General features: G+C 42.1%; 2 protein-coding genes across 3 annotated transcripts in view; both read left to right on the top strand.

Moving 5' to 3' along the window:
• Nucleotides 1–2,405: 2,405 nt before the first annotated feature.
• The window catches only part of LOC140368441 (serine/threonine-protein kinase pim-1-like), a 44,915-nt gene continuing 22,459 nt past the window's right edge, over nt 2,406–24,861 (top strand). The window contains exons 1-4 of one of the 2 annotated variants that reach the window (XM_072455482.1): nt 2,406–2,623; nt 19,326–19,373; nt 19,459–19,846; nt 19,970–20,140. In XM_072455482.1, the coding sequence (XP_072311583.1) occupies nt 2,555–2,623; nt 19,326–19,373; nt 19,459–19,846; nt 19,970–20,140 (676 nt within the window). In that variant the 5' untranslated portion in view covers nt 2,406–2,554. Of the gene's footprint in view, nt 2,624–19,077; nt 19,253–19,325; nt 19,374–19,458; nt 19,847–19,969; nt 20,141–24,861 lie in introns of those variants that run through there. The other variant, XM_072455490.1, reaches the window with a different exon arrangement.
• Nucleotides 2,657–3,874, top strand: LOC140372009 (serine/threonine-protein kinase pim-1-like). The gene is made up of 4 exons (XM_072459257.1): nt 2,657–2,707; nt 2,795–3,182; nt 3,308–3,478; nt 3,760–3,874. Exons 1-4 carry the CDS (start codon nt 2,657–2,659, stop codon nt 3,849–3,851), a joined length of 702 nt encoding a protein of 233 aa, XP_072315358.1. The 3' UTR covers nt 3,852–3,874.

Raw genomic sequence — 24,861 nt, 5'->3', positions numbered from 1 at the left:
GTGGGTCAGCACTAGGTCATACACTCCTAACTGATTCTGACTTCCGTTAGTTAGGAGTGTATGATCTAGTGCGGACCCAGCTGGTCTGCATGCTGACCAAATATGAGCATCTGCGCAAATGTGATCGACCACCCGTAAAACCGCCACAAGTCGGCCTCGGTGAAACTGAGATAAAGCCAAAATGTTTTATTTTTTTTCAAATGTGTGATTTTCGTTTTTTTGCAGAATGTGCTGGTTGAAGTTATGAAGGACCCCTGCGGATGTGCCCATAGGTAAAACGAAACCTATCAAAAGTGCAGCAATTTTCATATTTTACAAGCCCCAGATGATTTTTTTCCCGCAGCTTTTGGATTCTCTCACAATTTGACATTCTCGAAACGTACGGCCAGTAAATATGCAATAAAATGTTTAAGATCGGGTTTTTTTTTTTTTTAAATTCAGGTCGGTCGGGTTACCGGAAACACAACACAACTTTTTGGACCAGAAAAGTCGGAAAGGTGAGTCTGATAATAGAATGAACGTTTTCGTACATGAACAATAGTTCCACCTGGCTAAAAAACAGAAAATAATCAGACTTTCACAAGCCTGACTTAAAATATTAGTTAATAAAACCATTGAAGCAAGTGTGGTATTCCGAGGGGCGTTTAGCTGGCCTGGCAGCAAGCACTAAATTAAACAGTTACAGTCAGCTTTATAAATAACGCTAACGCTCTCACATGTCTGAATGTTGAATACTACCTGAGAGTGGCGTGCGCGTCATAAACACTGGGAGACCGGAAGTCAGAGCGAGAGGTCAGAGGGCAAAAGGTAAGGGAAGCGCTTCTAAGACTAGTTGACGTCACCGCCAGCCAATAGCAAGTCTGATCAGTGGTAGAGCCCGCCTGCTATACTGCCACACAAGCTATCAATAGAAACCTAGATGAATAAGCTTTAATTCATAATAATTGTATTTGTGATGAAACTTAGATTTACTGTGATACGACGTGTTGAATACAAAAAAGTGTTGTAATTGTAGTTGTGTTGCTTTTAATGGCGGTTGGCAGCCAACTGAAAAGGTGCATTTACCGCCACCTACTGAAGTTTGTGTGTATTTTCCAGACTATAAGTCAGTCAGGAGTATAAGTCACACCAGCAAAAAAATGCATAATAGAGAAGAAAATAACACATATAAGTCACACTGGAGTATAAGTCGCACTGGGGGAAATTCATTTTATAAAATCCAGTACCCAAAACAGACATTTCATCTTGATATGCATTTTAAGATAATAAGAGATTAGACAACATGAATAGGTGTACGTATGCTAACGTAGCACCTTCAGCTACATGACGCATAGACAACGAACTGTGGTAAGTGTCTGGTATGTTAATGTAACATATTAACAGTTATAACTATATTAACTATAGCATAAAGAACATGCTAACAAGTTTACCAAAGCATCAGTTTTACCCCAAATCACTAAATCCATTGAATTCTGATGTCTAGAGCCTAGAGCTCTTGTGATTGTCACTGTAAAAATAATCAAAATGTAAAATGCAGTTGCCAGTGTGAAAATAACGACTTATATAAGAACATATAATAACATATAAATTGCTCATGAGCTCATTGCTCATCATTGCCATACGTCACACCCCGGCCAAACTATGAAAAAGGTGCGACTTATCGCGTAGAATAAATACGTTGTGAAAGATGATGTCATCAGAACTAATGTGACACACAGTACTAGAATTCTCAACAGAATGCTCTAAATGCAGGAGGCTGGGGTTAACAACAACAACACCAGAGAAGAAGACGTACAACTAAAGAATGAGGTCTAAGTAGGTGGTGGTAATGTAACACTTGGGATACAAACCGCCATAAAACACCAAAGAAGAAGAAGGGTTTGAAGTTTTTTTTTAAATTATTATTATTTCACTTTTGAGTTATCCTCTAAATATTGAACAACCCAATGATGTTTGCCCATAAAAGTTACCCTATGCTACTGATTTCACTCCAACTAAACCAAACTAGAGACAATGGGGCAGTTGCTCGCCAGAAAGAGGTGCAGGACCTCTGAGCAGGAGAACAGTGCAAAATGTGCAGGTATGTTAGGAGAGCTGAGGGAGGAATTTCAGACCCAAAATGGAGTAATTCAGGAAAATCTCTTTAGGTTTATGTTAATATATTGTAGTTTAGAAATAACTTGACATAGGTAGAGCAATAACTGTTAGGTCTGTAGGCTGTATGTTTTTAGTTACAGCACTTCAAAGATTCAAAAAGTTTCACTTTCACTAATAATAATCTTGTGTTAGCTACTAACACCTGATGAGGAAACGGAGGGCCGAGGGTCAGGCTGAGGTAGAACCAAAAGAAGCCAAAGTTGAGAGCCTCCTCAGCCTGAAAAGTTCCTCTATGGAGGGACCGACGGTCTCGAGGGGAAGGACAGCCGAGTGTGAGGCTGAGGTTAAAACTAACACCAATTTTCAGGGCTGGAAAAGTTCTCCTGAGGATGAACTGTATGACGTGACCTACTAGGTCAGCACCAGCAGAGCTGATTTCCAGTCCAAATACCTTGAGATGTACAATCTGGGCAGCGGAGGCCATGGATCTGTGTTTGCAGGCGTACGTAACCAGGACGACTTCCCGGTAACCTTTAAACCTTCATCTAACATTATAATTATGGTGGCTATCAAACACATCCCACGGGAGGATGTGCACTATAAAGAAGTGGTAAGTTCAAGAATAGACTGTTTATATGATGTGGAGTTCTCCAAAACAAAAATATATATTACAATAATTTTGTCTCTGTGCTGTCAGGTGCAGAATGGCGTTGAGTATAACCTAATAGATGAGGTAGCTCTCATGGTCAAAGTGGCCCAGGGCCCCTGTCCTGCCGTAGTTCGTATGCTGGACTGCTATGAGCTCCCAGAGGAGGTCATCCTTGTAATGGAGCGGCCCTATCCCGCAATGGACCTGCTGAAATATAAAAACGCCAAGGAAGGAGTGCTGGAGGAGGAAGAGGCCAGGGTGATTCTGAAGCAGATGGTGGAAGCCTCCATCCAGATGCACAACAGAGGTGTTTTCCACCGTGATTTAAAACTGGAGAACATTTTAGTGGAGATGGGCCACAGGGTCCCCAAAGCCTGGGTCATTGACTTCGGCTGTGGATGTCTCGTCAAGGAAGGCACCTATGATTACTATGCAGGTATATGTATGTTATGTATGTTATATATATGTTATCTCGTCTTATCTCCTTTTATGTGTTGGCCAATATTTTCAACAGAAATGGACAAAAACATTTTTGAGGTTTAAAAGTATTGTGTGATTCAGGGACCTCCAGCCTTGCCCCTCCTGAGTGGTATTCCTCTAAGGCATACAGCGCTGAGCCCACCACAGTGTACCATCTGGGTACTCTCCTCTATGACCTCCTCCATCAAAAGTCCTTTAACACACTCAGCTACCTGAGGAGGAAGAGGAGGGTCAAGATAGGCCTGTCCAAAGGTAAGATACTTTTAAAACATACAATACGAGCCCATGCAGTTACAATAGTTTTTGTGTAAAAGCATAGTTTATTTTGAAATACATTAATAGTTATTTTGCACCACGACTGGTATTACTTATACTTTGTTAATTCATCTTTTTAATGCAACTACAACTGATTGCTCATTAGTTTGCCCCTCTAAAATGTTTGAATCTAAAACTACAATGACTTCTTTTATAACAGTATTAATTTATCAAATTCACAATTTTTGGATACTTATTGTGTCCTTGTGTGTTTTCAGAGTGTCGGGACTTTCTGCAATGCTGCCTGGCCCCGGACCCTGTAAAAAGGGCTTCTTTTTTGGAGCTCCAGAGTCATCCTTGGCTTCATTAAACCACCGTTGAGCAGTTACTGTTAACTCAAAGATTCAGGGTGGAGCAGTGGAAATAGATAGTGATTATGGTGGATTTACGAGAGATTACTGACGAGATAGAGATATTAGTCTCCAAAGACAGTGGATAAAAGATAGATGCGGACCTAATGGAAATGATTCTCTGACCTGCGTGATAAGCTGGACGACCTAGAGAACCGAGAACGTTGATGTAATTGGCAGATTGTTGACATTCCAGAGGCCACTGAGGGTAAGGATGTGGTCAGGTATATGGAGACCAGGATCACTGAATATCTTAAACTTACAACAAAAGGTGGGAAAATACAGATAAATCATGTGCATTGCTCCCTGGTACCCAGTGACAAACAGCCTGTCAAGGCTGCATCCAGACGTCTCGTCGTGGGCACAACCCAGATCAACCAAGCCACAAGTTTCTTTCTACTACTCAGCACAAAGTTTTTGATCTGGTGAAATCTCGCCTGAGTGAGAAGAACGTAGGATATGATCTGCTTTATCCTGCAAAATTGAGGTTTAACATAAATGGAAAAAAAATAAAATATGAAGAGGCATTTGCCAATTCAATGCAGAATCTGGTCTGACATTTTCTCCCTTTATTTATATATATATATATATATATATATATATATATATATATATATATATATATATATATATATATATATATATATACATATATATATAGTAGGGATGTCCCGATCCAATCACGTGATCGGAAATCGGGCCCGATCACGTCGTTTCAGACTTGATTGAAATCGGATGTTGCGTCCCGATCATCGGATATACATTTTACTCTTATTAGTCTTATCAGCCCGGCCCTTTAAGAGAGAGGGGGGCATTGTGGGTAGCTCGGAAGTGTGTTGGTGTTTTTTGTTGTGTTTTCGGGGTGCGCGTGTGTCTGCCGCTGCTGGTCCGTAGGCTCTCTGTCTAGTTCATGTAACTAAATAAAATGGTGTTGCAAACGAGTCATATGCCTGCTCAGCCTCTGTACTACGGTTTGGAGATTACTGGGCAGGGGAAGAATGTAACAATAGTTTGATCAGCGCTATACATTTCAAGCTTATTATTAGACATAAACTGCAGTAGTCTCTCACCTCCGTATAATGCATGAATCGATCACAACAGTTTACACTTTGCTTATTTGTTTACATGCCTGCTGGGTATTTTAAGTAAAGCAGCTATTTTTATTTAATTCAAATTTTGCATTATTATTTCTTATTCAAGCTACCACAAAGAAAGGTGCACTGTTAGTGTTAAAAAATAAAATAAAAACTGGGGACAACCTGTTTATGTTGCATTTGTGCATTTTTTAAAATGGGTTACGAAAGTATCGGATCGGGACTCGGTATTGGCAGATACTCAAAATCAGATGACTGATTCAGATTGGGGCCAAAAAAACCTGATCGGGACATCTCTAATATTTTGGCCCGTGGGCTTTATTAGCCAGGAGAGGAAAGTAGCGTTACTTTTAAAAGTAACTCATTATGTTACTGCCCTGGAAAACTAATGTGCTACGTTACTGCGCTAGTAATGTGTAAGAGTACTCTTGCGTTACCAATAATTAACATTATTGTATAACCTTTTTCTTTGCCTTCATTCACGCTTTACAAAGCAGAGGTAAAACCTGACGTGAGTATAGAATTGGTTTGGAACTTTCTCCTAACACCTACACTGCCATAACTGTTCTATAACACTACTCTTTGGTGCGACGACAAGACTCCTAGTCACTGGTTGCGCAGTGTGCATGCTCACAACACACCAAGCCCTGTGTGATGAGACCGAACCAAAACTAACGTGTTAGTGATCTGAAAAAGTAACTTGGGATACTGGATTACATGAGTGCACAAAAATAATGCATTACGTTCCTCGTTACTCTAAAAAAATAATTTGAGTACTCTAACGAGTTACCAGCTAACGCGTTACCCTCAACTCTGGTGTTCAATACCTCATATTGTTAGAATAGGAATAAATAAACTTGCTAAAAATTTACAGAAATAGGCTTTGCAAATTGGTAACAAATATATATTATATATTATTTCATCATATTTGATCAAATCATATATTATGTAATAATATAATATATGATTAATTTGTCATAATTTGTGTTTTTTCTGAAATATCTGCACCACCACCACCCAGGATCAGGACCACCTTCAGCTCCCTCATTAAGAAGGCCCAGCAGAGGATGTACTTCCTGTGGCAGCTGAGGAAAGCCAATCTGACTGCGGAGATGATGGTGCAGTTCTACACCATCATTGAGTCCATCCTCACCTCCTCCATCACGTGTGGTACGCTGGAGCCACAGCCAGGGACAAACAGAGACTACAGCGCATTGTGCGCTCTGTTGAGAAGGTGACCGGCCGCAAACTTCCATCTCTGCAGGACCTGTACGTCTCCAGGACTCTGGGGTGTGCTTCTCACGCTGGACATGGACTATCTGAGTGACTCCCCTCAGGCAGGAGCAACAAGAACAGTTTCCTCTCTTCTGCCGTTGGACTCATGAACACTTTAAAACACCTGTCACTTCAACTATAATTTAATCAATCACTCACTGCACTGTTCACTTTCTGCACTACAACTGTATATTTTACTGTAAAATGTGTGTATATAGTAAGCCTATTTTTATTTTTATCCTCTTGTAGATTTAAATAGTGTTTCTTTAACATGGACAAACAGACGGACAGACAGACAGACAGACGAACAGACGGAGAGAAGGAAGTTGAGAACATGTGGGTCCAGTGTGGTGTGACAAGGCATGTCACACTACACCATGTTTGTTTATGATTTAAATATGAGAATACATTATTTTAAAGCCTTCAACATTACATGGCCATGTGATAATAAAAGCTTTTAAACAACTTTTTGACCTTTTTGAGTGCCTATGCTTCTTTATACGTTTCATTCAAGACTGATCCCTGCACTGAAAAGCACCTAGACATCTACGTAAATATGTTTTCTAATTTTAGTATTCTAAATAATAAAACATAATGATATGTTGTTATTATTTTTTGTGCTGTATTATTATTATATGTACTATTATTGACAACTACTTTATAAAATAATTGTAATGTATACAGTAGAAAAAGCTTCAGTTGTAGTCATCTGGACTCAGTTTGAAAAGATAGACGTTTCGACTCTCATCCAAGAGTCATTGTCAATAAAAGAATTTAGATCGAGAACTCCGATATTAATACTGTTCTGTGGTAAGACCCACCCATTGGGCACCCACCCAGAGGCTTTATCAGCACAGAAGAAATACAAGTTCAGGACCTCAGAGTGCCGTGCATCTCCATCTTGAAGCCTCTAATCACTCGTTTGAAGACGGTGAGGTGAAGGTTTTAAGCAGGGAGAAAAGATGGTTTGAAAGAGGAGTCAAGGAAGCTATTTTTGTTAAAAAAGAAAGACCTTCTTTAAACAGAAATGGAGGGCTAAGGTTTAATCTTCCTGTTATTTATAATGGGTTACTGAACCCCTGGAAAGGTAGAGGACCAGGGCAAGGACATTCGGATGCTAATCAGGTACTCAGGGTGGTTGAGCCAGGGTCTCACAAAGACAAAGAGGATTCTTATAGCCCATTAAGATTCTGAATAGGCTAGCTCGGTAGATACAAGGGGGGAGTTTCTGTTGAAACAAACAACTCTTTCTACTTCAGGAAGGCTCCGCCCAATGGGCGGGTCTTACCACAGAACAGTATTAATATCGGAGTTCTCGATCTAAATTCTTTTATTGACAATGACTCTTGGATGAGAGTCGAAACGTCTATTTTTTCAAACTGAGTCCAGATGACTACAACTGAAGCTTTTTCTACTATGGAACACGCCTGGACGAATGAGGGATTACACCGACATGTAATGTATTCATTTTCCCACATTGTGAAAAAGTCTGAATTCAAAATATAAATCACTTATATTACTATGTTGTGTTATATTAACATCACAATATTTGATGGTTAGCAGTCAGGAAAGATATCCCCAAAATTACATAAAATTACTTTTTTTTAATCATTTACTTCTGTGCCTAATCTGTTTCTGTACATACTCTAATTTCCCCATTGTGGGACAAATAAAGGTTATCTTATGAACAATTACATTAAAACATAGGCCTTAGTTATTGTATTACTTGGTTTACGGATCCGCCGCACATAGATGATTGATTTCTACAATATAAATAAAATTAATTTTTATATTTTTTTTTTTATAAAGTACCGCCAACAACGCAAAATAGCATTAAATTAAATGTAAAAAGCGGTATTAAGTCAAAAGATAAGAGCGCATTAAGTAATTTCTCGCCAAACTCTTGCAGGAGTGAGAGACTACTCTGTCCCTGCACGCTGTCCCGGGCAGAGCGCGTGCCCGTCTTTCTGCTGCGCGCCTTTATATTTGGCCTGAAGAGTGCCTGAAGAGTGGGTCCAGTTCGCCTCAGTCGGTCCCTCATCTGCCTGAAGAGTGGGTCCAGTTCGCCTCAGTCGGTCCCTCATCTGCCTGAAGAGTGGGTCCAGTTCGCCTCAGTCGGTCCCTCATCTGCCTGAAGAGTGGGTCCAGTTCGCCTCAGTCGGTCCCTCATCTGCCTGAAGAGTGGGTCCAGTTCGCCTCAGTCGGTCCCTCATCTGCCTGAAGAGTGGGTCCAGTTCGCCTCAGTCGGTCCCTCATCTGCCTGAAGAGTGGGTCCAGTTCGCCTCAGTCGGTCCCTCATCTGCCTGAAGAGTGGGTCCAGTTCGCCTCAGTCGGTCCCTCATCTGCCTGAAGAGTGGGTCCAGTTCGCCTCAGTCGGTCCCTCATCTGCCTGAAGAGTGGGTCCAGCTCCAGTCTCCTCGTGTCCGTCTGTGAGAGTCAGATCTCTCCTTCACTGGAACTCCTCCAGGTTTCTACGCTTTTTTCCCAAAGAGGTTTTTTTTGTAGTTTTTCCTGGCCGAGAAGGAGAGTCTAAGGACAGAGGACCCTGGGACATCGTCCCTCGCCACCACAGACATTGTCTGACTCCCTCGCCACCACAGACATTGTTGATTCATTTCTCCCTGTGGCCCTCAGAGGCAACTGTTGTTGTGATTTTGGGCCTTACAAAAATAAATTGATTTGATTTGATTTGATATCGCAAATACACATTTTAAACCCGTTCACCACATTTTCTTCAGTGCGTTTTGCCGTGACTGGGTGGGTGGGGGAGGGTGCACACTTAAGCCTCAGTTCTGTCTGTCTAAAACGCGCTAAATCTACTGTTAAGCCTCATACACACCACTGCGGCCGAATCGCGCCCGACGCAGAATTTGAGCGCGTGTACATTAGAAAGACAAACGCACCGGACGCACATTCTCGACGTCCCGGACTCATGTCCGTAAAATACACTCGGCAGCAGACGTGCGTCTGAGTCGTCCTGCGCACATGCGCAGTGGAGGAGTTGTGCTGTGTTGCTTTTCTCGTGGCGTAAATAGAGTTTAATGTTGGACCATGGCTTTGGTTTATTAACTTTACAAAGTCCAAAGGCGGAGGCGATGGGCTCCGGGGCCCGTCTGGGACCCGCATATACTTCAGAGCTGAGCAGAGTTTAGTCAATATCATTATTTGCTCCAAGAGCTGCGTTTTAAGGATTTTTTTTTTATCTTTAGTGGTTTGTTTTGGGTCTTTTCCCGGGTCGTGCGTAGGACGTTGTCTTTGATTGACTGCTGCGGCGTCAGCAAAAACGAAGAAATCGCGCCGCGGGAAACGCACTACGTGCTCAACGCGCGTTTACATAGACTTTGAATGGAAACTGGACGCTTCAGCTGCAGCGGTGTGGAGGCCCCTTTACACGCCACGGTGTGGAGGTCCCTTTACACGCCGCGGTGTGGAGGTCCCTTTACACGCCGCGGTGTGGAGGTCCCTTTACACGCCGCGGTGTGGAGGTCCCTTTACACGCCGCGGTGTGGAGGCCCCTTTACACGGGGGGGAGACGCGCCCCTCTCTCCTCCTGTGGTGCGTTTTGAGCAAACCCGGAAGAAAACATCTTTTGAAATTGAAATTATATTTATATTTCGCCCGCCTGTGCAATATATTACATTAAAAAATCCGTAAACCAAGTAATAAAATAACTACGGCCTTAAGCTTCGTACAGCCTAATCGCGCCGGACGCACAATTTGAGCGCGTGTACATTTGAAAGGTTTACGCACCGGGCGCGCGCTCTCGACGCCCCGGGCACTATACACAGGCATGCGTACGGCACACTCGAGCTGTCTGCGCACATGCGCAGTAGAGGTGTTGTCGCATGAGCAGTGGAGTTGTTGTCGGTGTGGCCTTTCATTGTGTAAAATTGCAGATATCGAGAGTGTTGTTTTCGCGTTTGTTTCTGTCTCTGTATTCCACCGTGAATACATCGTACAGCTCCTTTCTCCCATAAACAGCCACAATCAATCGTTCAATCTGCCATTGTTGACGAGCAAGGAAAAAGTGGCTCTTCTTGGGGAATTCCACGGGGAATACCGGAAATGCGAGGGGAAATACGTACGTACGTCGTCACTGGAGCGTCAGCTCTGATTGGCTGCTGAGGCGGCTGCTGCGCGTCTGCCGCAGAGACCTCAACATATCTGAGCACGTCGCGCGTCGCTTTGGCCGCCTCATACGCGCGCTCAAAGCGTCGAGAGCGTAAGAAAATGCACTAATCGCGCCGCGGATAACGCACTACGCGCTCGACGCGCGTTTACTCTAGACTTTGAATGTAAACTGGACGCTTCGGCCGCGGCGGTGTGGAGGCCCCTTAAGTCCATTTAAATAATAAAACATCCACTAGAGGGTGCTGTATCCTGAAAGCTAAAAGATTAAAAACAAAATTTAAAAAATACAGTGTGAAGCGGACAAGTCACATTTTTGTGCTCATAAAACATCTAGGTACCGGTATGTCAGTGATCTTTTATGAAAACACCTCAACATTATGATGTAGTAAAAATATGGTAAACTCTAAGTGAAAACAAATAAGACCAGAATCGTCAGAAAGGTGAGAGTCTGATAATACAGTGTCCGCCTAGCTAAAACCCAGATTGAAAATATTAGTTTATAAAACCAGTGATGTTGTTGTTGATGATTGTTGTTTTATGGCGGTTGGTATCCAAGTGTTACATTACCGCGCTGTGTTATGACTTGCTGAGTTAGCATAGAATGAAATACAGTTGTAAATTATGATGTCATCAAAACTGATCAGTCTCAAAGACAGAATTCTTAACAGAAGGCTCTTAGTGTCTAAAACAGTCCAAGACTTACCACCACAGTAGGTGGCAGTAATGTAACACTTGGATATCAACCACTATTAAAACACCAAGGAAGAAGTCTAAAGAATGCAGTCAAAGATGTACAACTACAGTAGGTGGCAGTAATGTAACACTTCAGAATCAGAATAAGGTTTATTGCCATTGCCAATGAACAAAATTCACAAACATAGGAACTTGTCCTGGTGATTCGATGCAACACAAACAACAAAACATTGAACAATGTATACAAAACAATGAACAATGAATAGCTACCAGCTATATAAAAAATAAATAAGTAAAGTTAAAATGAGGTTAGAAATTGGCATGATATGTACATAAATAAAATATGTAGTGCAATAAGAAGTGAACAGTGCAGCGAGTGCAAGGTGCTTAGGCAATTCAATTCAATTCAATTTATTTTTGTAACACCCAAAACCACAACAACAGTTACCTCTGAGGGCGACAGTAAAAAACAGATGAAGCAATGTCCGTGGGGGCGAGGGACGATGTTCCAGAGTCCTCTGTCCTTAGACCCTCCTTCTCGGCCAGGAAAAACTACAAAGAACCTCCTTGGGAAAAAGTAGAAACCTGAAGGAGTTCCAAAGTGAAGGGAGGATCTGACTCCTTCAGATGGACAGGCGGACGCGAGGGAGACAGTGGAGCTGGACCAACTCAGGAGGAGAACCAGTTCTTTAGGAGGAGAACCAGTTCTTCAGGAGGAGAACCAGATCTTCCAGGCAGATGAAGGACCATATGGGGTAGAGACCGCTTCACCAGGAGAGGAGCATCTGGGTCCACAGGTCCTCGGGGATAGAAGGGAGTGTGAAAAAGAAAAAGCAACGAACAGTTTGCAACTGGAATTAAATATGAAATATTGTTTGATAGAAGTCAGGAGCAGAGGGTAGTGCTCAAGCTGCCATACTTCCCCCAGCATAGTTGCTCCTAGGGCAGCGTAGCTGAAACTAGGTTTTAAATTTTTGTTCCTAACAGGCCTGACCATAAGCAATTTCATAGAGGAACGTTTTAAGCCTAACACAGGCGCTTGGGAGCTAAAAGCTCTACCTCCTACTGTGCTTGGGACCACCAGAAGGCCAGCATTTTGAGAGCGCAGCTCTGTTTGGATGATATGGTACCATAGCATCTTTGAGGATTGGACCATGTCATTTATGGCTTTGTGGGTCAAGAGTAGAATTTGAAATTTGATTCTAAACTCGACAGGAGCCAATGAATGGACTTGAGCACTGGCTTAATGTACTCTCTTCTTTTAGTTCCTGTTAGTAATCTTGCTGCTGCATTTTGAACCAGTTGAAAGCTTTTTATGGAGCTTTTAGGACACGCTGCAAGCAGGGAGTTACAGTTGTCCAGTCTAGATGTTACAAATGCATGGATACGTTTTTCAGCATCGCTTTTAGGCAGGAATCTTCTGATTTTGGCTATGTTAAGCAAATGCAAATAGGCTTTTTTACAGGCTTGATTTAAATGTGCTTTAAATGAGAGCTCCTGGTCAAATAAGACTCCGAGGTTTCTTACATTTGAACTGGAGGCTACACTGACATTGTCCGTGTGACTATCTGCGTCACGTAGTTTTTAGGGCCCAGCACAATGACTTCGTTTTTTTCAGGTAGATAGTTATGTGTCATTCAGGTTTTTATATCCTTCACACAAGCAGTAAGTCTGTCCGATCAGAGTGTTGATCGCTCTGATCAGGTTTCATTGATAAATACAGCTGAGTGTCATCTGCATATCAGTGGAAGTTAATGCCATGCTTTCTGATAATATTACCTAACGGCAGAATAACGTAAACAGTATTGGACCGAGTACTGATCCCTGTGGCACACCGTAAGTTACTGTAGAGCAAGGTGAAGAGCTCTGGTTTACATTAACAAATTGGTACCTATCAGATAAATAGGATTTAAACCAGCTGAGGGCTGTTCCTCCGACACCTACATCACATTCTAACCTCTGCAGTAGAATGTTGTGGTCGATGGTGTCAAACGCTGCGATGAGGTCCAACAGGACCAGGATTGAGACCAGTCCATCGTCAGCGGCTAACAACAAATCATTTGTGACTTTAACTAGTGCAGTTTCAGTGCTGTGGTGGGCTCGGAACCCTGACTGGAAAACTTCAAATAAGTTTTTGTCCTGTAGATGGCAACAAAGCTGTTTAACTACAAGTTTTTCAAGGATTTTAGAGACAACGGGAAGATTTGAAATATTATCAAAAGGTCAGGATCTAGGTTATTAGGCACGAGCGCGCCTTCCTCTTCGTCTCACGATTTTAGCCAAAATAATAGCTATTTCTGCAGCCTATGCTAAAATAACTGAAACTGTATCCGTAGGACTTGTTGTCCGGATGTATAGGAGCTCTTCACGGGTGTAAGAGCACGCAGACACACAATTTACTAACAAAAACAGACAAGACAATGAGCACCAAACTGCCGAGGCAGCCTTCAGCAGCGCCATCTTGGATTATCACTGTTACTAGTGATTAGTGGTAATTGGATACCAACTGCCATAAAACACCAAAGAAGAAAGATTCTTAACTTAACCAGCATCCAGAGAAGGTGTAGTTACAGAGAAAACAGACAAAGTAGACAAAGTTTCAACCCAAATAAACCAAACTAAAGACAATGTAGCAGCAACTTGCCAGAGATAGGTGCAGGACCTCTGAGAAGGAGAACAGTGCAAAATGGGCAGGCATGTTCGGAGAGCTGAGGGAGGAATTTCAGACTCAAAATGGACCAATTCATGAAAATGTTTATGTTACGGCAAGTACACAAGGCAATTCAAAGTGCTTCACACAACAGGAAAAAAATGCATTAAAATCACAAAGACATGACAGAAATCACAAATCACAAAACAGTATAAGACGTAAAAGAGAAGAGCACAAAGAAAATAATTTCAGTCATATGCACAGCTAAACAAAACAGTTTTTAGCTTAGATTTGAACATTGCCAGAGAAGAGGCCTGTCTCACATCGTCAGAAAGACTGTTCTAGAGTTTAGCTGCATAAAACTTAAACGCAGACTCCCCATGTTTAGTCCTGACTCTGGCACCAGCAGGAGGCCGGTCCATGTTTAGTCCTGAATCTGGCACCAGCAGGAGGCCGATCCATGTTTAGTCCTGAATCTGGCACCAGCAGGAGGCCAGTCCATGTTTAGTCCTGACTCTGGCACCAGCAGGAGGCCAGTCCATGTTTAGTCCTGACTCTGGCACCAGCAGGAGGCCGGTCCATGTTTAGTCCTGACTCTGGCACCAGCAGGAGGCCAGTCCATGTTTAGTCCTGACTCTGGGCACCAGCAGGAGGCCGGTCCATGTTTAGTCCTGACTCTGGCACCAGCAGGAGGCCGGTCCATGTTTAGTCCTGACTCTGGCACCAGCAGGAGGCCAGTCCATGTTTAGTCCTGACTCTGGGCACCAGCAGGAGGCCGGTCCATGTTTAGTCCTGACTCTGGCACCAGCAGGAGGCCGGTCCATGTTTAGTCCTGACTCTGGCACCAGCAGGAGGCCAGTCCATGTTTAGTCCTGACTCTGGGCACCAGCAGGAGGCCGGTCCCTGAGGTTCTCAGAGTCCGAGATGGTTCATATGGCACTAACATGTCCAAGATGTACTTTGGTGCTAGGCCATGGAGAGACTTGTACACAAGCAGAGCTGCTTTAAAGTCTCTTCTCTGAGCCACAGGGAGCCAGTGCAGAGACCTGAGAACAGGACTAATGTGATGGTACTTCCTGGTTCTAGTCAGGACCCGAGCAGCAGCGTTCTGGATGCACTGCAGCTGTTTTACAACTCGTTTGGAGAGGCCAGTGAGCAGGCCGTTACAGTAGTCTAATCTACTGGAGACAAACACATGGATAAGTCTCTCCAAGTCTGGTTTGGACACTATACTTTTGATTTTGGCAATGTTTTTTAGATGGTAAAAAGCTGGTGATGTTATTGATTTGGTGTGGCTGTTTAAGTTTAAGTCTGAGTCCATTATTACCCCCAGATTTCTAACTTGATTTGTAGGTTTTAGAGCGAGACCCTTGAAGTAACCACTTACACATTCTGTTTGTTTCTGTGGGCCAAAAATGATGATTTCAGTCTGAGTTCAGCTGGAGAAAGTTGTTTGGCCACTACACACTGATGTGTGTTAGTGGCCAAACTACAAACCGTCAGATCTGATTGTCGTCTTCATAATTGTAATTGGACACATTTTCACTACGTATCAACTGACCTAACAGCAGCATGTAGAGGTTGAACAGAAAGGGTCCCAGGATTGATCCTTGGTCAGGGGCATGGGGTCTGAGACACAGTTACCTATTTCAACAAAATACTTCCTCTCTTCCAGATAGGACTTCCAGATAGGACCTTGACTTTTGTTGGTGAACAGTATTAAGACTGAGGCTTTGCCCGTGTCAGTGTTCAGGCGGATGTCATTTATCACCTTGACAAGAGCAGTCTCAGTGCTGTGATGAGGTCTAAAACCTGATTGGAAAACATCAAATGAGTTGTTTATTAACAGAGAGCTGTTTGTAAAGCATCTTTTCAAGGACTTTACCCCAAAATGGCAGATTAGAGATGGGCCGGTAATTACTCAGTACTGCAGCATCAAGACTGCTCTTCTTTAGGAGAGGCTTTATGACCACAGTTTTCAAAGCCCTTGGGAATGTTCCAGATTGAAGAGACATTTTAACTATGCGAGTGAGTGGTGCAGACAAACTGTTCAGCACAGACTTTATAAATCTGGTAACATATCGAGGCAGCATGTAGATGAACTCTGGTGATGATTTTATGGTTAGTTTTGTGACAAAACTAACCATGACTCACTTTGCACCTGTAATTGACAAAACTTTTTTCAGTCCAGAACATTCAAAACACTAGATGTAACAGAGTTCAACAAATAATTTACATAAGAACATGAGACATTTTCAAAGTTGATCATTTCCATGAACAGTGCTCCTGTGCCATCATTTACAGTATGTGTCTCCCCAGAGCAGAATCAGAGCAACATCAACCACGTTGATGTTTGAAATATTAACCTCCTTTGTAATTAGAAGATCCAGAGTGTGCCCTCTGATGTGTGTGGGGCCACTCACACGCTGAGTAAAACCTAAGGTTTTCAAGGACCTGTCAAAATTTGTGACATATTTCTGTCACAAATATTACCAACTTTTGAAAATTGAAATCACTTATAATGACCAAATTATCAAAGTCTGTGCATACAACTGAAAACATCTCAGTAAAATCATGAATAAATCTTTGGCAGTGCTGGGGAGGCTTGAACAATGAAGAGAATCGATGGAGACTGTTTTAGCTCAGTTTTAAAGGATACATACTCAGATGATGAAAACATCCAAAGAACAACCTGTGGGTAATTATTTCATCTCAAACTTCCCTGGACACCTCCACCGTTTTTGTTGACTCATGTTTCAGATTCAAACTTAAAGTTTGGTTTTGAGCAGATTCAATTAGAACTACATTCCCTGTGTTTTTTGTCAAGCCATGTTTCAGTCAAAACATACAAATTAAGAATTAAGAATGATCTAACATTAGTTTCAATGGGACTGGTTGTTATCTTTTCACAGGGAATATGGATCACATTTCTTGTTTTCCCATCTGTGGTGTGACTACAGAAATAGCACTAGGGGAGGCTGTTTTTACACAAGGCCCCAGGTTGGTTTGATTTTTAATATGACTATAAGTCATATTAACGCTGAGACTCAGTGCATCCTAGCTATGGGAGATGCCGGGTGAAGGGCGAAGGGGGATATGTGATTGGGCTTTTGTTGGTGAAGAGTTTGAGACCAGGTAAAATGCCGAAGGGTATAGGTGCGGCACACAGGTTTGTGCGGGGAAGAGTTCATCATTGTTGATATCAGAACTCTTGATCTTTCTATATTGGGCGTGAGTGGGACCATCTTAATGCCTGCTTGGATCAGATTTTCAATATGGCGAGTGAGGATTCGGTAGTGGGAGTAAATGTTGCAGAGGGGACCTAGGGCTGCTCTGAGGGCAGGGGCGATGATAGGAATGACTCCTGTGCCGGTGGCAGTGAAGATTGTTGTGCTGCTGCTGCTGCTGATTAGTCCTTCGATAGAGGCAGTGGAGGTGATCATGGAGCAGCTGGAGCTGAATCTTTTGCTGGTGGTGGTAAACATTGCTGATGAATCCTTTGGTGGAGGCTGTGGTTGTGGTGCTGCTGATGTTGAAAAATTGACTCAGTCTCTGGCAGATGGAGCAGGAATTCTTCTCTCATTCCTCTCTTCTCTAACTATCTGCTCAGGACCCTGTCCAGGCCCAGTTCAATGCCTCAGAGCGTGCAGCAGGTTCTCTGTCAGCAGCCTCACTCCACCTCTGCATAGGTGTGGGCCATTTCTCTTAAACAATGGCCCACATTGTTTAAGAGATGTGGGCCATCTCTTAGTTCCAGAATAGATTGAAGTTCTCCATGTAGTGCAATCCTCTAGGTCAGGGGTGGGAAAACTACGGCCCGCCTGCCACATCCGGCCCGTTGGGCCTTTCAATCCGGCCCGCCAAGCTTGTCCAAGTAATATTAAAATATAATTAAAAAAAATTGGGCTGTAGGCTTTATTAGACCTTAGATGGAATGAGAAAGAAATAAGGATATGCAGCAAATGTCGGAGTTGGGATTCGGATTCACGATACTGTGGCTGACCGTTCATTTTACCTTTCGCCTGTAATGCCCACATTTCCCCAAGAGATGGGCACTGTTCCCTCTAAACTGTGCGCCAGCGCAATTGCGCACTGCTCGCACATAGTGCGCGCACACAAGAACATCTAAGAAAAAAAAATTCACCACAAACGGCCACCGGGGGCAATCAAGCAGGAAGCGCCAGAGTTTGACACACTGTAGAAGACTCTTGTGGACAGTAGAAGCACTGTCCAGGGGACACGTCGTGTTCTCTATATTTTTAGTTTCAAAACGCTGTGTGTTTTATTACAATCAGAATCACATTCACTGAGAAATTAGTCTTATTAGTCCCACAGCACAGAGGTCCACTTATGAATGTTTTGATTTCCATTTTATCGAGCACATTGAATAACTTCAATTCTTCAGTCTTTTCCCGTTGTATGTCAACTGCCCCCACGTGAACAATCAGCTTTTTTACTCCTCGATGTGTAGCCAAAACATTAGTGACGTTATCTTTGAAACAGTGATGCTTTGCATCACATGACATCGCGCCGTCTTCTATCAAGACAGACTCTGTACCTTGACGTCTGGCACAGATTATCTCTGTCTTACATTATCTTTGTATCGTTTAGGCTTTCCAACAGCGTTTGGTTTCCCTTCTCCCGGACATGTCGATGGTTCATCATGTTGTTAAAACTGTAAAAATGTTCTTAAAATCCTTGGTTTGCCAAAAAAGTCATAATTGAAAACAAATGAAAGATAAAACGTATTAAAAATAAAAAATAACAAAGGAAAACAGCATTAGCAGACCGGAGCAAGCAGGAAAGCCTCTGCACTCTTCGGAAGCAGGAAAATGTTAATATATTGTAGTTTAGAAATAACTTGACATAGATAGAGCAATAACTGTTAGGTCTGTAAGCTGTATGTTTTTAGTCACAACACTTTGTTTCAAAAAGTTTCACTTTCATTAACGATAATCTTTTTGTGTTAGGTACTGACACCTATGTCCCTGTCGAGGTACAGAAGAGGAAACGGAGGGCCGAGGGTCAGGCTGAGGCTAAACCAAAAAAGTTTGAGAGTCTGTCTGAGAACTGGGTAATTTCCTCTCTGGAAGGACAGACTGGCTCGAGGAAAAGGAAGGCAGAGTTGGAGACTGAGGTTAAACAAAAAAAAAACAAAGTTGAACATTCCTCTCGGCGTTTGGAGAGTTCCTATCTGGAGGGACCGACTGTCTCGAGGAAAAGGAAGATTTTAGTAGTGAAACTAGTGAGGCTGAGGTCCAGCCCAAAAAGTAAAAAGGATAAAGTCAAACCCAAACATTTTGAGAGTCTGCCTGAGCGCTTGATAAGTTCAGAGCGTGAGGTTAAGGCCAAATATGAGGGCTGGAAAAGTTCTCCTGAGGATGAACTATATGACGTGACCTTCCAGGTCAGCACCAGCAGAGCTGATTTCCAGTCCAAATACCTTGAGCTTCGCAATCTGGGCAGAGGAAATTTTGGATCTGTGTTTGCAGGCTTACGTATGCAGGACATCTTTCCGGTAAGCATTTATCAGCCATCTAACATTATGATTATACTTCAATATCCAAAAATAAAGCACTCATATTTGACAGGTGGCTATCAAACACATCCCACGGGAGGATGTGCACTATAAACAAGTGGTAAGTTAAAGAATAGACCGTTTATATCATGTGGAGTTCTCCAAAACAAAAATATATTACAATAATTTTGTCTCTGTGCTGTCAGGTGCAGAATGGCGTTGAGTATAACCTAATAGATGAGGTAGCGCTCATGGTCAAAGTGGCCCAGGGCCCCTGTCCTGCCGTAGTTCGTATGCTGGACTGCTATGAGCTCCCAGAGGAGGTCATCCTTGTAATGGAGCGGCCCTATCCCGCAATGGACCTGCTGAAATATAAAAACGCCAAGGAAGGAGTGCTGGAGGAGGAAGAGGCCAGGGTGATTCTGAAGCAGATGGTGGAAGCCTCCATCCAGATGCACAACAGAGGTGTTTTCCACCGTGATTTAAAACTGGAGAACATTTTAGTGGAGATGGGCCACAGGGTCCCCAAAGCCTGGGTCATTGACTTCGGCTGTGGATGTCTCGTCAAGGAAGGCACCTATGATTACTATGCAGGTATATGTATGTTATGTATGTTATATATATGTTATCTCGTCTTATCTCCTTTTATGTGTTGGCCAATATTTTCAACAGAAATGATTTTTTTTTTTTGAGGTTTAAAAGTATTGTGTGATTCAGGGACCTTCAGCCTTGCCCCTCCTGAGTGGTATTCCTCTAAGGCATACAGCGCTGAGCCCACCACAGTGTACCATCTGGGTACTCTCCTCTATGACCTCCTCCATCAAAAGTCCTTTAACACACTCAGCTACCTGAGGAGGAAGAGGAGGGTCAAGATAGGCCTGTCCAAAGGTAAAGAAAACATACAATTCAAGCCTATACAGTTACAATAGTTTTTGTGTAAATGCATAGTAAATACATTAAGTTATTTTGCACCACCACTACTGGTATTACTTGTACTTTGTTCATTCATCTTTTTAATAAAAACTAGAAGTAATTGCTATTTAGTTTGCCCCACTAGAAAGTCTAAATCTAAAACTACAACAGCGAATATCTTATTAAAATAATTATGTTTTTTGTCAAATGCACAATGTTTGATACTTATTGTCTCCTCATGTGTTTTCAGAGTGTCGGGACTTTCTACAATGCTGCCTGGCCCGGGACCCTGAAAAAAGGGCTTCTTTTGAGGAGCTCCAGAATCATCCTTGGCTCCATTAACTTAAGTTGAGATTCAATTCAGTTGAGAATGACTCTTGGATGTCGAAACGTCTCGTTTCTGGACACGGACGTTTCTGGACATTTTGACTTTCATTCAGTAGTCATTCTCAATCTGCAGATCTACACTGTTCCAAATTATAATGCAAAGTATATTTTCTTATTATATATTTCTAATGATTTAGCCAGGTAGTCAATATGAATGACAGTCATCATGATTCTCAAGTCAGCAACCTTTAGAGTACTTTTTGAATGTAATTGAACAACCTCCAAATGATAACTGTTGTAAAGAACTAAAAATGGTCATTTGTTAAATTAGAAGCATTAGCAGGTCATATTTACGTAAATCAAAAGCTATTTCCATCAAAACATCTTAATAGGTCAAGTCACATTTGAACATAGGACCTCCTTATTTGACACAAGCTTCACCATTCTTGCATCCGTTGAACTTGTGAGTTTGTGGAGTTTCAGCTTGAATTTTTTTGCAGGATGTCAGAATAGTCTCCCATATGACCAAAGCAAGTTCCTTGTTCATGAATTCTGTTCATTGACAATGGAAATAAACCTTTTCTGATTCTGATTCTGTTTGGATGTGAACTGTACACCGCACTCAGATATTTAGCTTGAGGATGCTATAAGGTTCTCAATAGGGTTGAGGTCATAGATATACCCATAGCAGATGATTTTGTTACGGAATACATGGTTCTTCTTTTTGTAAGAAAGTGGTCGGTCAGAAACGCGACATACTTTACAGGGGTCATTTTCAGGGGCCCTGTAAGGGCCAACCAGTTCTCTCCCCATGATTCTGGCCCAAAACATGACGCCAGGACATTCACCACTCCATCTGTACCATCCAGGGTGGCACGGCACTCATCAGTGAACAACAATGAGTTTTCATGTATTTCTGGGCCCACTGGAGCCGTTTCTGCTTGTGAGCGTTGGTTAAGGGCCGAATAGAAGGGTTATGCATAACTGCAAACCTCTGGAGGATCCTTCACCTTGATGTTTGCGGGACTCCAACAGCACTAGCAGTTTCAAATATTGTTAACGGCTTTGTAATGGCATTTTAGCAGCTGCTCTCTTAATCTGATGTATTTGACAGACAGAAACCTTCCTCATTATCTGTGGGCTCTGAATCAGCTACAAATCTACAAATAGTATGATGATCACGCTTAAGTTTTCATTCCAGTATCTAAGTTGTAATACCTTGTCAAAGATATTCAAATATCTCATGCTTTTCGGCACTAGAGAGATCTGTTTTCTTTCCCATTTTGCTTGTAAACTGTAGTCTGCTTAATAATGTGGAATGTCTTTCTTAACTAGTTTTTCCTTTAATTGGATTTACCTGGCAAACTAATTGCCAGTGAGATTTATTTCCCGGAGACGCAATACCATTCATGAGTTTCAATGGAAAACATAAAAAAGCTTTAAGTCTAAATAGCCTTTTTGCAGTTGTATTGTTGACAGATAGAGTCGCCTGCTGCTTGTTCTGTGATAAACTCTTCTTGTAGGGAAGCCTTTACGTCAAACCACCAGCGAAGCCAAGTGTACAGTTTCTCCCTTATTTTCAAGAATAGTTGTGTATGGTCTGATTCAACAACCACAAACATGGGGGAAATTATATAGTATATATTCAACACATCTCAATAAATGAATTCAAAAAGTTGTGTGATGTGAACTATTTGAACAGATTTGTGGTCCATTTGTGGTCTGTATTATGCACTTCCACATCTAAACACAAGATGTCACTGTGGAATGTGTTTTGCCCTGTGATCCCAGCTGAACTCATGGGAAATGTCTTCAATGTTAATGTTTAACTATGATTATGGTCACACAGATTACAATGAAGGGGGATTAATGCAGCAAAAGGACAATGTTTAGATGATCAAAATAATTTACATGAACAGTAGCTAGGATCAAACTTAAACAGTGAAAACCTTCAGAGAACTATAGGTTAAGACTTAAAACATGTTAAAGGAAATTACAGAATCAAAACCCAAAAGTGGTCGTACTCGTGAGGTCAGATGTGAAGCAGGTAGAGACTTGAGAGTGATCTTTGGATTTGAAGCAATGAGTTCCGGTTTGTTTGGTTTCTTTTGGTGACACAGACGAGCAGAGTTTGCTCAGAGCTGCCATGAAATGTTAGAGCTTTTTCCTTCAAGTGCCATGTTGACAAGACATAAAACAGTTTACAACATCTTAACAAAGGACAACCCAGTTTTTTTCCACTCAACAAGTGTCTTTAAACAGACACTTGTAACAGCAGTTTTACATTGATCAGCCAAAACATTTTGACCACCCCACAAAGCCGTTTTTAAATATGTTTTGTTTTCACAGCAAATTGCAAATACCAGTGCACTTGAAACATCATAGAGTGAGGATAGTCTGTAAAAAGTGGAGGTCAATCTTTCTGATTTGGAAAACAACACAAAAAAGCAGACCACTTCTAAGGCACTGATCTTGTCTCACAATTGTAAAAAATAAAGGGTCTGGATCTGAATGTGAACACCACCAGTAAAAATAAGATGATCATTTTGAAGCTTTAGCAGCTGCTCTCTTAATCTGATGTATTTGACAGACAGAAACCTTCCTCATTATCTGTGGGCTCTGAATCAGCTACAAATCTACAAATAGTATGATGATCACGCTTAAGTTTTCATTCCAGTATCTAAGTTGTAATACCTTGTCAAAGATATTCAAATATCTCATGCTTTTCGGCACTAGAGAGATCTGTTTTCTTTCCCATTTTGCTTGTAAACTGTAGTCTGCTTAATAATGTGGAATGTCTTTCTTAACTAGTTTTTCCTTTAATTGGATTTACCTGATCATTTTGAAGCTTTTTGATCTTTTTCTATTTTGGCCCCATCTCTAAAGGGCATGAAATTATTTCTCTTTCTCCTTTTAGCTCATGTAGCGCGGACCGCTTTGATGAAACATGATACAACTGAAACAGTGAAGCTCACTGCACAAAATATAGGTGGTATTCAGTAGGTTGTGTTCACGTTGTAGAATTAAATGATGAATTTCAGGTGCAGCAGACTTCTTATGGGCTCAGACATGTCATTCTTCATCAGAAGTTCTGCAGTTGAAGAACCACTCTAAGCCCCGCCCCCACGAGCTCAAACAGCTGTTGCTTCTCTACAGAGGCCACAGAGTTTTGATAACTTACCGTAACTTATATGTTCATCAAAGCGGCTTAAATTGTCATTATTAGTTCTTGTAACTCTTTATTATGATTATAGAAACCCTGTTTTTTGGCACATATCACGGGTCACATCTCTGTCCCATTCTCATCATTCAACGTTCGTTTTGTGGATAATCATCATCTGATTCTTGCTGTTGCTTTCTGTATCTCTCGGTCTTATAGTTTTTTAGGGATTTCTAGATTTGTCCCTATCTTTTAAAGTCATGGCGTGACATCATCGTCACGGCAACTGTACAAAATATGGCCATGCATTGTTGTTGTTGTTGTTGTTTTATGGCGGTTGGCATCCAAGTGTTGCATTACCGCCAGACTTTATTCCTCAGACTTTGTCGTAGTCCTCAGACTGTCGTAGTCCGTAAAAGAACTCCTTCCATTGCTTTGGTGTTACAAAACCCATGAGGTCATGATATGTCTTTGTGACTAGAATAGTTGTTGTTTCAGAGACGACAGAGTCTGAGGACTACGACAAAGTCTGAGGAATAAAGTCTGGCGGTAATGCAACACTTGGATGCCAACCGCCATAAAACAACAACAACAACAACCGGCTTTATTCCAGGGAGACTCTTCTTCATCTTCCTCTCCTTCTTTGACGTTCGGTGCTTCCACCGTACAGCTTTATTCTTTAGGCTTCATTCTATAGGCTTTAATATTTCCACTGATGTCGCTGCTTGGTAGCCGTGCGTCTACGAGACTGGACGAGGACAGGAGACCACCCCCACCCCCATCTCGTCACTCTGATCACTCTGACTCCCCAAAAGCAGACCCCCATCACTCCGACTCCCATTTAGCGCCTTTAGCCTGCATTACGCAGTCACTCGCAACGGCTCCCATGACAGTGATGTCACTGGCGATGATGTCACCAATCACCAACATTCCCTCACTCTAAGATATAGGGGAAAATCGCAAAGTTGACGACGCATCCCAAAAAAAACGATAAGACCGAGAGATACAGAAAGTAACAGCAAGAATCAGACAATGTCTATCTATAAAATGAACTTTGAATGACAAAAATCGGACAGAGATGTGACCTGTGATATGTGCCGAAAAACAGGGTTTCTATAATCATAAAGAGCTACAAGAACTAATAGTGACTGTGTGACGCATTACACAGTCATTCAACTATAAGCGTGTTATACAAACTATATTATCCAGT

The sequence above is a fragment of the Eucyclogobius newberryi genome, unplaced genomic scaffold, assembly GCF_026437365.1.
Source record: "Eucyclogobius newberryi isolate DKJ021-1_F unplaced genomic scaffold, fEucNew1.0.hap1 SCAF_10, whole genome shotgun sequence".
NCBI lineage: Eukaryota > Metazoa > Chordata > Actinopteri > Gobiiformes > Gobiidae > Eucyclogobius > Eucyclogobius newberryi.
This window is presented reverse-complemented; position numbering and strand designations above follow the sequence as displayed.

What these genes read in the sequence shown, in the direction of transcription:
- LOC140372009 (XM_072459257.1), top strand. Translation starts at nt 2,657, where the DNA reads ATGGTGGCTATCAAACACATCCCACGGGAGGATGTGCACTATAAAGAA. An exon ending in ATGTGCACTATAAAGAAGTG is followed by an intron (nt 2,708 to 2,794) that starts GTAAGTTCAAGA and finishes CTGTGCTGTCAG; the next exon opens with GTGCAGAATGGCGTTGAGTA. An exon ending in CACCTATGATTACTATGCAG is followed by an intron (nt 3,183 to 3,307) that starts GTATATGTATGT and finishes TGTGTGATTCAG; the next exon opens with GGACCTCCAGCCTTGCCCCT.